General features: G+C 30.8%; 1 protein-coding gene across 1 annotated transcript; it reads right to left on the bottom strand.

Moving 5' to 3' along the window:
- Window positions 1–2,651: 2,651 nt before the first annotated feature.
- On the bottom strand, window positions 2,652–4,680 carry LOC104090962 (protein DETOXIFICATION 56-like). Its single transcript, XM_018769035.3, has one exon. The coding sequence runs from the start codon at window positions 4,563–4,565 to the stop codon at window positions 3,183–3,185; it is 1,383 nt and encodes a 460-aa protein (XP_018624551.1). The 5' UTR covers window positions 4,566–4,680; the 3' UTR covers window positions 2,652–3,182.
- Between the last annotated feature and the right edge of the window lie 7,614 nt (window positions 4,681–12,294).

Raw genomic sequence — 12,294 nt, 5'->3', positions numbered from 1 at the left:
CAAAGTGTGAGAGGTTGGAGTTTTTTTCTTTAGACATGAATAATTTTATTCTGTGTTTATTCGGCCTTGCTGCTCTATGCTAAGAGCCCGTTTGGACAAAAGAATTTTTTTCTTTTTTTTCGAAATCAGCGTTTGTTCATAAAATTTACAATTTTCACTTGAATATACATTTTGAAATTTTTCGAAATTTTGAAAACCTCCAAAAAATTATTTTTTAAAATTTTCACTCAGATTACTCACAAAACTTCAAAAATAACCCAAAATTATATTCATGTCCAAACACAATTCTAATTTTCAAATATCATTTTCGCTTGAAATTTTTTTTTCACATTTTTTTGGAATTTTACAATTCTTATGTCCAAACGCCCACTAAATTACCATTATCTATTTCAAAAACTTTCCAATTTTCTTTTGTTTCTTTTCCTCCGAAGCTTCGGGAGTAAGCAATCAACTTAATATTACTTCTGGACTATTTCTGATTTCCTTCATTTTCGAAATGTAAATAGAAGGGTAAGCAAAAGGAAATAAAGTTTTAGTTTTAAAATGAACTTCTAATACATTCAGTTTGAAGCTAAATGTTAAGCGACTCAAAGGGGTCTAATTTTGCAAAGGAATAAGTTGTTTTCCAAATGCATTCAAGTTTTTCCAAAATAGGTGAAAATAATGTTGGCCTAAAAATTGACTTTTTTTACATGGATGATGACTTTTTTACATGGATGATCTCTTTACAAAAATTATTCTCATAACTACTAGTATTTCTTGTTTATTGCAATAATAGCAAATTTTATTACACATGTAGCATTATTTAAATATATATAACGGCTTAAATGCCGCTACAATGGGATCCCATTTAAAAGTCAAAAGGCCAGCATTAAGGAAACCGTTTCCATGAAACAGTTTCATCTCTGCCAACACTAATAATATTTCAGATTCTTCCAAAAATAACAAAAAAATAAAATTTCAGATTTTCTCTCTCATTCCATAAACCAAAATATACCAAAACTATCAAAGAAATTTCCCTATATTTCGTTGATTTATGCCATATTTCTTCTAAAAGGATAGCATTGTGATTTATACGCTATTAAATACCATCATTATGTTGTGTATATTAACATATTAGAATTTTATTCATATACTATTAACTATCATCATTATATCGTGCATATACACATTTATATATAATCACGTACTCTCTCTCTCTATATATATTTCATGTATATATTTATTATTCATTGTTATTAATATTAATACACAATCAATATATACAATGGTTGGAGAATTTATGTTAAAATACATAAATATATACGTGATTTTTATTTGGTATATTATCTGGTATAATTTATACATAGTTTACATTGTATATAAGTTATCTAATGTAATTTGTACATAGTTTATTACAATTTATACATGACTTATACAACGTATATTATCACAATTATGAGATTATATTCTAGGCTTCCATATGTATATTATTATACATGTTATATTCCAGATTTGTTAGTTTTTATTTTTTTGTAAATGAGAATAACCAAATTATGTAATGTGAGTAATAATTAAGTACAAAATCTTTTTTGAATAGTGTAACTTAATTAAACTTTTTAAGGTAGTAAAATGTTTTGGCTGCGTGATTTTAGGTGCAAGATTTAAAGCTATCTGCTAGGGAATGAATTATTTAATGGCCATATATGTAAAATACTTGATGTTGCTAGGTTTGTGAAAAAGTTTCTTAAATTTTGCCTATTTATGTTTTTTACTCTAAAAAATTTCACCTCGTTCTGGAAACAAACGGGTAGATTATGAATGTATAAATCATTAACGGAAACTTTATATTTTTGGGCTTCATTTCAAGGAACCAAGAGAGATAACATATTTCCATTAGAAAATTATGTTCTTTTGGGCTTTCATTTATGCCACCAATTGCCAAACAATCCTTTGTTGATGTATAGCCCATTGATATTTTTCGGTTACTTGAGATATTGATGGTGTTGGGCCAGTTTTTTTGTTGAGAAATGTATATTTTTATTTAATTTATAAAATAATAACGATAATATATATATATATATATATATATATATTAATTTACTTTTTAACTAATGAATACAATTAATTTTGATCAACAAGCCAATTTATATTTTGCCCTTTATTTGTTTCGCCTTGGACGACTGAAAAGCAACAAGGAAAATAATGGGTAAGCCTATTCAATCCACAAGAAGTGTTCTAGCAACAACATAAGTAAAAGCAAAATGGGGTGAGAGCTTGGCAAGAAGTGTTCTAGCAATGCACATGACCGTACTCCCTCTGTTTTAATTTACGTTACTTATTATATAATTTGAATTCACATGGAGCTTACGACAGGAAATTTATAAATTTATGGTCTTAAATATATTATAGTATCATAACATCTGTATGACTATAAAGTTTCTCATTAACAACAACAACAATAACAATAAATTCAGTATATTCCCAACATGCAGGGTCTAGAAAGGGGACGCAGACCTTATCCGTAGCTAGTAAAGGCAGAGAAGTTGTTTCCAATGGCCCTCGGCTCGGAAAGGGTGAGAAGAAGAAGGAGAAGAAAAAGAAGCAAAAGGAGGAGAAAAGACAGGAAAATGAACCATAAAGTTTCTTATTAAAGGTAATAGTATAAGAAGTGTAAAGTTAACTGTTTTCAGTGTGTTATTCCTTTCGAAACAGACTAATAAGAATATAATGCTACATAAACTGAAGCAGATGGAGTATATTAATTCTCTCGTATTAGGTTTCTCAGCCATTTTATTCTTTCTGGTTCTTACTCATTACAATGATGTAGTTGTGGGCAGGCTTTACCGTTATGATTAAAAGCGCTGCCGTTAGAAGAGTCCCTCTGTAGTTGCAATCAATTCTCTAGCCTCTGGGTTTAAAGAAAAATCCGTGATAGAAACTACTCAAACTCTATTTTCTTATTATGATTGATATATTTTGTGACACAATTATTATACGTTAGGCGTGACTATAGTCATGAGGGCGAGAGAGATTCAGCATTTAAACTACTTAACGGATTAAAGTACTATAGTCGTGACAATAAAATGATGGGTTCAATTGAACCCGCTCCTAACATTCTAGGTCCGCCTCTGTTCATGAGCCATTTTCCGTAGCCATGGAGGAATTTTTCCCATCATCAGCAGCTTCTTCTTGGTTGCAGGCTAACATATGTGCTTTGTTAGCTTCTCTAACCAATCAATCCTAGCAACAAACACCAACAACAAGGCCAAACAAAGAACTACTCCAACCATAAACCCTGTCAATAGACCTACAAGCCCAAGATGAAACTTGAACGCCAAAATTACCCCCAACGGCAAGGCCAACAAGTAAAATCCACTGATATTAGCGTACATCCCTAGCCAAGGCCGCGCTGTTCCACGAACAATTCCTCCAAAAACTGCTAAAGGAAAATTAACAACTTCAATTAACGCCATTAGCAACATGATCTTCTTCACTCCTCTTATTATCCTTCTGTCATAACTAAACAAAGGACCCCAAATTCCTCTTGCCCCTACCATTACAGAACCGCCTAAAAAACCAGAAATAATACTCAAGATTAATGACACATATGCTGCCCGGTAAGCAGGGGCAGGACTATCTGCCCCGAGCTCATTCGATACGCGAACGGACGCACAAGTCGCAAGCGAAAGCATAACAGAGAAGAGCAAATAATCAAAGTTCAATACAATGGCTATAACCCCAACTGCTTGTTTAGCATTTTTGAGACGCCCTGTTAACAAAACCAATATCTCATAGCACCACCATTCAAGACAAGTAGTAAGACAACATGGTCCACAGAGTTTAAGCAATCTGATCCAATCAAGAATCTCCTGTTCCCACCAGCCTCCTTCTTTCCATTTTCCTCCCTTTCTGTTCTCTACTATCATTACATAAATAGCCAAAAGAATCATGATTAGTAAGTCTGTTAGCCAATATGCCATGGAAATTCCTTCTAGCCCTTTAGTCATCGAAAATAGCATAGTAATCGGTATATGCAAAGCAACAGCTAGAGTTGAGCTTAACATAATTGGGATTGTAACATTTTGTGTGCTCAAGTAAGCCTTTAGTGGACACAAAAATGATGTGATCACCAAATCAGGGAGGAGATAAATAAGATATTTCTTAGCTACCATAGAAATGTCATTTTGCTGGCCACATTTTATGAGGATTTTGTCAACATTAAGCCACAAGAAAGATATAGGAATTGAGACGAGTAGTAACAAAGAAGTTGACATGATAAGGGTCTTGTGAAGTAACTTATGATTCTTGGCTCCAAATGCTTGTCCACAAATAGGTTCCATGGCACCACTGAGACCATTCAAGACTGAGAATCCAGTGACGTTCGCGAACGTAAAACCCAACGTGGCTCCTGCCAATGAAAGATCTCCAAGCTTACCGAGAAATGCAGTTGTTATGGCTGTTTTTGCAAACCATGTGAAGTTCATGGCCATCAGAGGAATTACTATTCCTCGTTGCAATTTCATTTCTAAAAGGGTATTTTGTATGAGATGTTGTGGCCATTTTTTGGTCATTGTTTCAGGCATGGTAGTTGTGGTATTTAATTTGCGGGATATTGGCGGAGTTCTTTCTGTTTTAGTGATTTCTTACTTGAAAAATGGAGGACCTGCACAAGAATGATAAGTTGTTAAAGAGCATGAGTTTTGTGAAGGTCAATGTTGGTTTTGTAAAGGATGGTATAAAAAGATACTCTAGGTTGTTCATCGATCGTTACGGTACGGTATTTACTCATTCGGTATTTTTGATATTCAGTTTCTTAAAATGTCATATCAATGCCGTACCTAATTAAATTCGGTATGATTCGATTTTTCTCCTTTCGGTTTCAGTTTATTCGGTTTGGTAACTTCGGTTTATTCGGTATGAATACTAACTAGTGCATAGAGTCATAAACTGTAATATTCTTAATTAAAGTATTCAAAAGTACAAAATTAAAAACATTTATTGATAAAAGTTTTGTCTAAAACCAGTAAATATTAACCCAGAGAGAGAAAACTGTACATAAAGGAATAAATTTGATCATTAGAATTGTCTTGTTGCGTGCTTAGAGTTAATTGATGAATTTAGAGAATGAAGGAAAATAAAATTTTAGATTTGTTATATTTATGTAATTAATAATATGTGTATTGTGTAATATAATATATATTTTAGTACGATATCGGTATTTCGGTATTTTATTTTAAAATACCAAATACCATACATAATATCAATTTTTTTTTAAAACTTAAATCAAATATCATATCGAATACTAAAATATCGAATACCAAAATTTTCGATTTCGATATAGTAATTCGATATTTACCAAATTATGCACGGCCTCTTTTTGTAACGGCCAATTGAGGAAAGAAAACCAATAAGAGAGGGAAAGTTTGGTGGTGACTTTATAGTGCGTGATGAGAATGCCATGGCAAATAAAAATAGAGTGATGCTAAAAAGAAGAAAATAACACGGGACAGAAATCTTTATGAAAGACTAATTGTTGCCTAGACATTATTACTTTTTTGCTAAAATAACACAATACTCAGAATTCATTATTGAAAGATTAACTGTTGTTTACACATTTTTACTCTTTTGCTAAATTTGGCTCAGAATTCTTTATGAAAGATTAACTATTGCTTATACATTTACTCTTTTGGTCGTGAAAGAATTATCCAAAAAATTTCACCACTAACCGTAGATTTTTCAATGTGTGCTATATATACCTATCTTCTATGGGTTTATTCAACACGATATACGCCGAAATTGCACATTTTAAAGAAAATTTTCATGTTACAATATGCATCGCTTATCGTTCACCTTTCCCCGAACGCGTGAATACGAATAACTCGTGCACTGAGCTGCTTTTTTTCTTTTTTCAAGTTCAATTACCACTTTCTTCCCTCTTCTACCCTTTTTTTTCTTTTCCCAAGAAGCAAATTAACAGAATTTTCAAGTAGAATAGCCTTTCGGTACAAGTTATTAATGATACGGCTATGGCATTTATTGCCAATAACTTTGTCATTTCAAGCTGTACAATACTCACTCTCCCAATTTATATGGTATTTTTTATTCAAACTTCATAATGTTGACCGTATATTTGAACATAGATTAACATTAAATTTTTTGAAATAAAATTTATATATTAAAAAACTATATAAAAGTACTGTAGGCCATAATAATTAATAAATTAAAATAGTTAAAAGACATGAAAAAATTATGGCCAAAGAACAACTCGTTTAACTCTTGAAATCAGAACATCTTCACATAAAGGAGTAACTATTTTAATTTTTCAGAGCAACTAGATTCTTGCAAGGTTAAAATTCTATATTGATCTGTTTTGGAAGAAAAGAAAATAGTATTCATTGTCCCATAATTTCTTAAGAATTTTTCCTTAAACCACATGATAACTCATTGTAGAAATGGAGAATAATGTGGGACAGGATTGATAGGGGATTTGAATTTGAAATTGCAAGTGATGCAGATAAATTCTCACTTGATCTTAAAGAATCAATTGTAGTTTTTCCCTTTTCGTAATTCGTATAACGCTTTAGAAGCTACTGAATTCTAAAAATTCGATCATCACATGAAACGGTAATAGAGCACAACGCTTTAGAGACTACTGTAACATAAATATTCGACTATCACATGAAACTAGCATAGATTAACATAACTGAAGGAATTGGCATAAAAAAGAAAAAAGCATAAGAGAATAAGGTAATTTTAAGAGGTTTGGCACTATACCACTATCTTAATTATGAATATATATCAAATTGGGTTATTTATAACAGCAAAGGAAAAGAAAAAGAAAAAGAAAAAGAAAGAAGGAAAAATAAACCAATCTTATCAGTAACTAATAATCCTACGACAATTTTGGCTCATGGTGAAAAGAAAAAAGTGACAATTTAGCTCTAAAATGATGAAACTATAAAGGTTTGCTCTAATATGTTGAAATTCTATTGAGATTATTACCCTGTTTATGAGAGGGATCAAAAGCATTTCTTTTCTCACAAAAAAATATTTTTTAGAAATTTGAGATGTTTGATTAAAAATAAAAAGTATTTTTGAGCCGTAGCTGTAACTACACACCGTTTGTAACATGAAAGTTTGATTCTCTAACAGACTCTAATGAAAAGAAAAATGCACTTTGATAACATTATCTTTCTGATTGGCTTGAGGTTAAATCAGATAAATCATTTTTGTCTAATAACCTTTGGATCTTCAAATTTTAGTCAATTACTGCATATCTACAATATATTCTTAGGTAAATGACCACTTTCCAAACTCCAGTAATAACAAAGAAAAATGTGCACTATAATATATCCTAGGAAAAGAGACACTTAAAAATCCATAATCATTTAGCAGTTTGCATACTTTATGTGCGGATAGATTAAATTAACAAAAGCACGCTGCTATATCAGGAAGACACCAGATGTTGCAATAATAACTGTATGAAATCAATTATTCTCTAATCTTAGTATTATTGTTGGGAAAATTACCCCGCAGAAATAATATTCATGGTATATGATTGTAATAAATGCGGATTACTAAAATACAGTAACCAACAACAATAATAAGAGAAATAATGACATCGAGACTTTTACGTGAAAAATCTTTTTGAATAAGAGAAAAACCACTGTCCCAGAAGATCAACTGATTTTACTATAACAAAGATTTTACAATTTGTGGCACCGAGTAAAATATTCCAAAACCACTACACACTTAAAAGAAATAACTCTTTCGATTTTTTCACCTCACTACAATACTGCTCAAACTCTCTATATTTTTTTTCCTCACATAGTATTTTTCGTCTTACTATGTGAACTCTCTCTCACTCTATCTGTTTTGGTGTGTCCAACAACACCTATTTATTGTGCTTAGCATTATTTCATTGATGTCATGTTAACGCAAAAGTCAAATATTATATTGTAAAACCAAATAATGATCTGCCTTAAAAATTTTCATACTGTTCCTTAGTTTGACTTGACATTTCTCTACCAAATGAAACTTCTCTTCTTTCACATGGGACACTGAATGGACGCAACAATTATATGGTGAAAAGTGACACCACCTTTAGTTATCTAGTGTTTTTTGAGGTGCGCCTAGCTAGTGTAGGATTAACACGACTGTAAAACAATTTTTCCGCTTGTAGTGCGTTGGTTAATGCTTATCTGATGCGCACTAATCTTGATTAATTAATGAGTTTAAAAGATATATATCCCACTTAATTAATTGGTCCTTGAATTTATGATTAATTAATTTATTTAGAATAATAATGAAAGATCTATTGATAAGAATATCTTAAGGAACATCAACTTGAAACTGGGGTGATGTGTGGAGATATTGATTATTTAGTGACTTGGAAGATAAATTCCTCTTACTTACTCCTTGGTATATGTTCTATGTTCCATGCAAATCATATCATATATCCTTTAAAAATAGGAAGCCTATCTTCAAAGTTGAATTACTATAATATCCTTTAAAATTTAACTTCATGTTTCACTTGAAAGTTTAGAAGCATTATTTTTCTTGTCTTTTTCCTTTTCAAAAATTCATGTACAAAAGAGTTAATAATTTATTTGGATTAATGATTTAATTAATCCGTTTAAAAAGTGTATTATTTCACTTATTATTTGGTCAATTTTAATCTCTCTTCTGTTACTATGCGAGTTTAATGGACAAGCCGAAAGTACGAATTTCTTGAAATATTAGCCTACTTAATGTGTAAAAGATGTTAGATTTGACACATAATTATTGTGTTATACTTATACAATTATAAAATTTATAATATTCAACTAATATTCTTTTGTCATAATTACAGATGAAAGGAGTCATAGTCTTGAATCGGACAAAGTGTCCTTGTACGTGCAACAATGATATTAATAAATTTTTTTGATGTTAGTAACTATTAAATATCTCTATCACAAATAACTACTATTTTTTTTGGCAACTTTACACCATGAAATTGATTGTGATACTAGCTACCCTAAAGAAGACCTATATTGATCGAATTTTTATACAACTTCTACAAATTATTACTTTCATTCGACAATAATTTCTTGATATGTATGCGGCTGTAAAAGTAAAATGGCTGCAATTTCTTAAAGACAAAGGAGAAACTTCTAGACGTGAAGTATTTACAACCATAGCCGATGTTTTCAAATTCAAATGTAATCTACATGTTGTTCAAATATAGAAAAGCAAGAAAATTATCACGTTGAATATTTGGTATGACAATCCTATTTTACGCACCTAATATTAATTGTTCAAATGATATAGTCCTCTTACCTTCAACAATTAACTTGGAACTTGTATTTTCGTAAATCATCCCACACAAATTATAATATTATTCATACCATTTTAAAAGGTCTATACTTATTAGATGGAAATCAAATAGGAAGATCCAACCCTCAAGATAGATTATAATAATATCTTTTAAACTCTCAATGAAGATCAATTTGTCCTTGAATAAAAAAAACTTCCTGTTACATATTTTGAATAATATATTACATTTAGAAGTGAACTAGCTAAATTAGAAGTGAAGTAGTAGTACTTTTATGCTTCAGACACTCAACTTAAACATTTTGTAATAATTAAAATTAATTACAAGCACATGAAGAGACTATCATTACAATCTCGTCATTATATCGAATTAAAAGAAATAATGAATTAAGTTTTTTTAAGTTTATAACTCATGTTGAAATGTTATAATTCGTTCATATAAGTTTTGTCTTTCCTTTAAGGTGCACATATGATTATCTTTCTTGTGTTGTCCACATAAACATGAGAAGGTTGTTTTTGATAATGCATAAAAAAGTTTCAGTTTTTTTTTTTTTCTTCGTATGATCTCACCATTGACAAACAATTATAATGCTAATGTTAGTGGCAATAGGACACTACTGAAAAACTGTCAAAATGCGTTCAAAGCATACCGGCCGATATTGATCGGAAAGAAATATCGATCGAAATTGGTCGGAAACAAAGTAAATTGATCGAAATAATCAAATAAAAAAAATTGTAAATAAGAATATTGACCGCAATCGGTCGATTAATGTGGTCCCACAAAAAAAAAAGTTTGCTTTATCTGACACAGTTGAAATTTTCGACCGACTTCGGTCGGAAAATGATCAATCTTTGACCAAAGCCTAGTCTGACTTGTATACTATCTACAAAAGAAATAATTAATTAAAATAATTATAGAATACCGACCGATGCCGGTCGAAAATTTTAATTTATTTTTTCCCGCCTTACGTCAATTATTTTTTTTTATAATAAAAAATTATTTATCATATAATTATAAAAATACCGACCGATATTGGTCGAAAATACTAATTTATTTTTTTCCGCCCTGCGTCGATTATTGTTTTTGATAATAAAAAGTTACTTTTAATATAATTATAAAAATTCGGTCGGTATTAGTTGTCCAAATGATAATACATTATTGTTACTTACAATCTCCATATATATAACATCCTAAATTGTATATATATTTATATATTTATGTACATACTCTCACACACACATACATACACACACACACACACATGCACAGTACATACACACACACACACACATATATATATATATATATATATATATATATATATATATATATATATATATATATATATATCTCCAATTGTGTGATTTGACCGAGTATATGTTGTTGTTGCTACAACTTATGTTTTAATATAACACTACATCTTATAGCACTATACATTTTATTTTTAAAATCTATATACATTTTATATAGATTAGAATTGAAAATATATACATTTTATTTTTAAATAAGTATATATTTATATAAATATATATTCAATTTAGGATGTTATATAGATTATTGTTACTTACAATCTACGTATATATAACATCCTAAATTGAATATATATTTATATATACACACATACACACACATATAGACACACACACACACACATATATATATATATATATATATATATATATATGTGCGTGTATATAGTGTCCATATAAACGTAATTAAAAAAAATACATATACACACGCGCGCGCATACAACACACACATATATGTGTGTGTGTGTATATATATATATACATGTATATATTGTTGTTGCTACAACTTAAGTTTTAATATAGCACTACATCTTATAGCACTATACATTTTATTTTTAAATAAGTTACCAACCGAAATCGGTCGGTATTATTGGTCAAAATGGTCAAATACACACAAACACAAACACACATTGTCACGACCCAAAGTCCGACTAGTCGTGATGGCACCTAACCCAACCCGCTAGGTAAGCCAATTAACCACTAACCAATTCTAATAATAATTAATAAAGCAATTAAGTAAAAAGTTTCTGAATCTAATACATTCCCCAAGAACTGGCAGTACAAATCATGAGTTTCTAAGAATAGAGTTTACAAAGCGGAAATGAAATAAATACATAGTCTGTTTGAATAGTACATAAACAGAGTTTCAGAGATCTAAAGCTACCACGAACAAGAGGCAGCTACAACCGGGACGCAGATACATCTTCAATCCAGCTCCCATCGAACACAGCAACATCAACAACTAACATCTGCACGCAAGGTGCAGAAGTGTAGTATGAGTACAACCGACCCCATGTACTCAATAAGTAACAAACCTAATCTTAGGTTGAAAGTAGTGACGAGCTTGTACCAAGGTCGGGTCCACACTAATAGCCAACAACAGTCCATAACAACTTAAAGCAAATAATACAAGAAGTAACTCAGAGATAAAAATGCTCAGCAAAATCATGATTTCTGAAAATGGTTCTGCCTTTCAAGTACATCAATGAAAACCCAAGTCGTTTACCGAAGTTGCCAAAAATATGAATAAGTTTGAAAACAATAATTTTTCCTAAAATCCTTTCAATAATAAATAAGATGTTTCATTTTCTTTCCAGATAACAAGTGTGAAATACCTCTCTATGTCCACATATCAATATGTGTAAAAAGTCATGGATGACGTGATAACGTACAATATGAGAAAAAATGCATCTCTATGCCTGTATGTCATGTGTGCATGCCAATGCCATGTATCTCAGAGATGAATCATGTACTCACACTCTCAGAGTACTCAATCTCACTGTCTCACACTTTTCACTCATCATGCTCACCCACTCGGTACTATATATGGCCCAAGGAAGATCCATCCCAGAATATATACATCACTGACCATCAGTCACTCAGTACTAAGGAAGGCCAATCCGGCCCCATGGAGAAGATCCATCTCCAGGTATATAAATGCTTCGCACAAGATCCATGTCCAGGGAAGAT

Source organism: Nicotiana tomentosiformis, chromosome 6 (assembly GCF_000390325.3).
Source record: "Nicotiana tomentosiformis chromosome 6, ASM39032v3, whole genome shotgun sequence".
Taxonomy (NCBI): Eukaryota; Viridiplantae; Streptophyta; class Magnoliopsida; order Solanales; family Solanaceae; genus Nicotiana; species Nicotiana tomentosiformis.
The sequence above is the reverse complement of the archived record's forward strand: the minus strand, read 5'-3'. Positions and strand labels throughout refer to the sequence as shown.

Coding starts and splice junctions, on each gene's coding strand:
- LOC104090962 (XM_018769035.3), bottom strand. CDS start 4,565: ATGCCTGAAACAATGACCAAAAAATGGCCACAACATCTCATACAAAAT.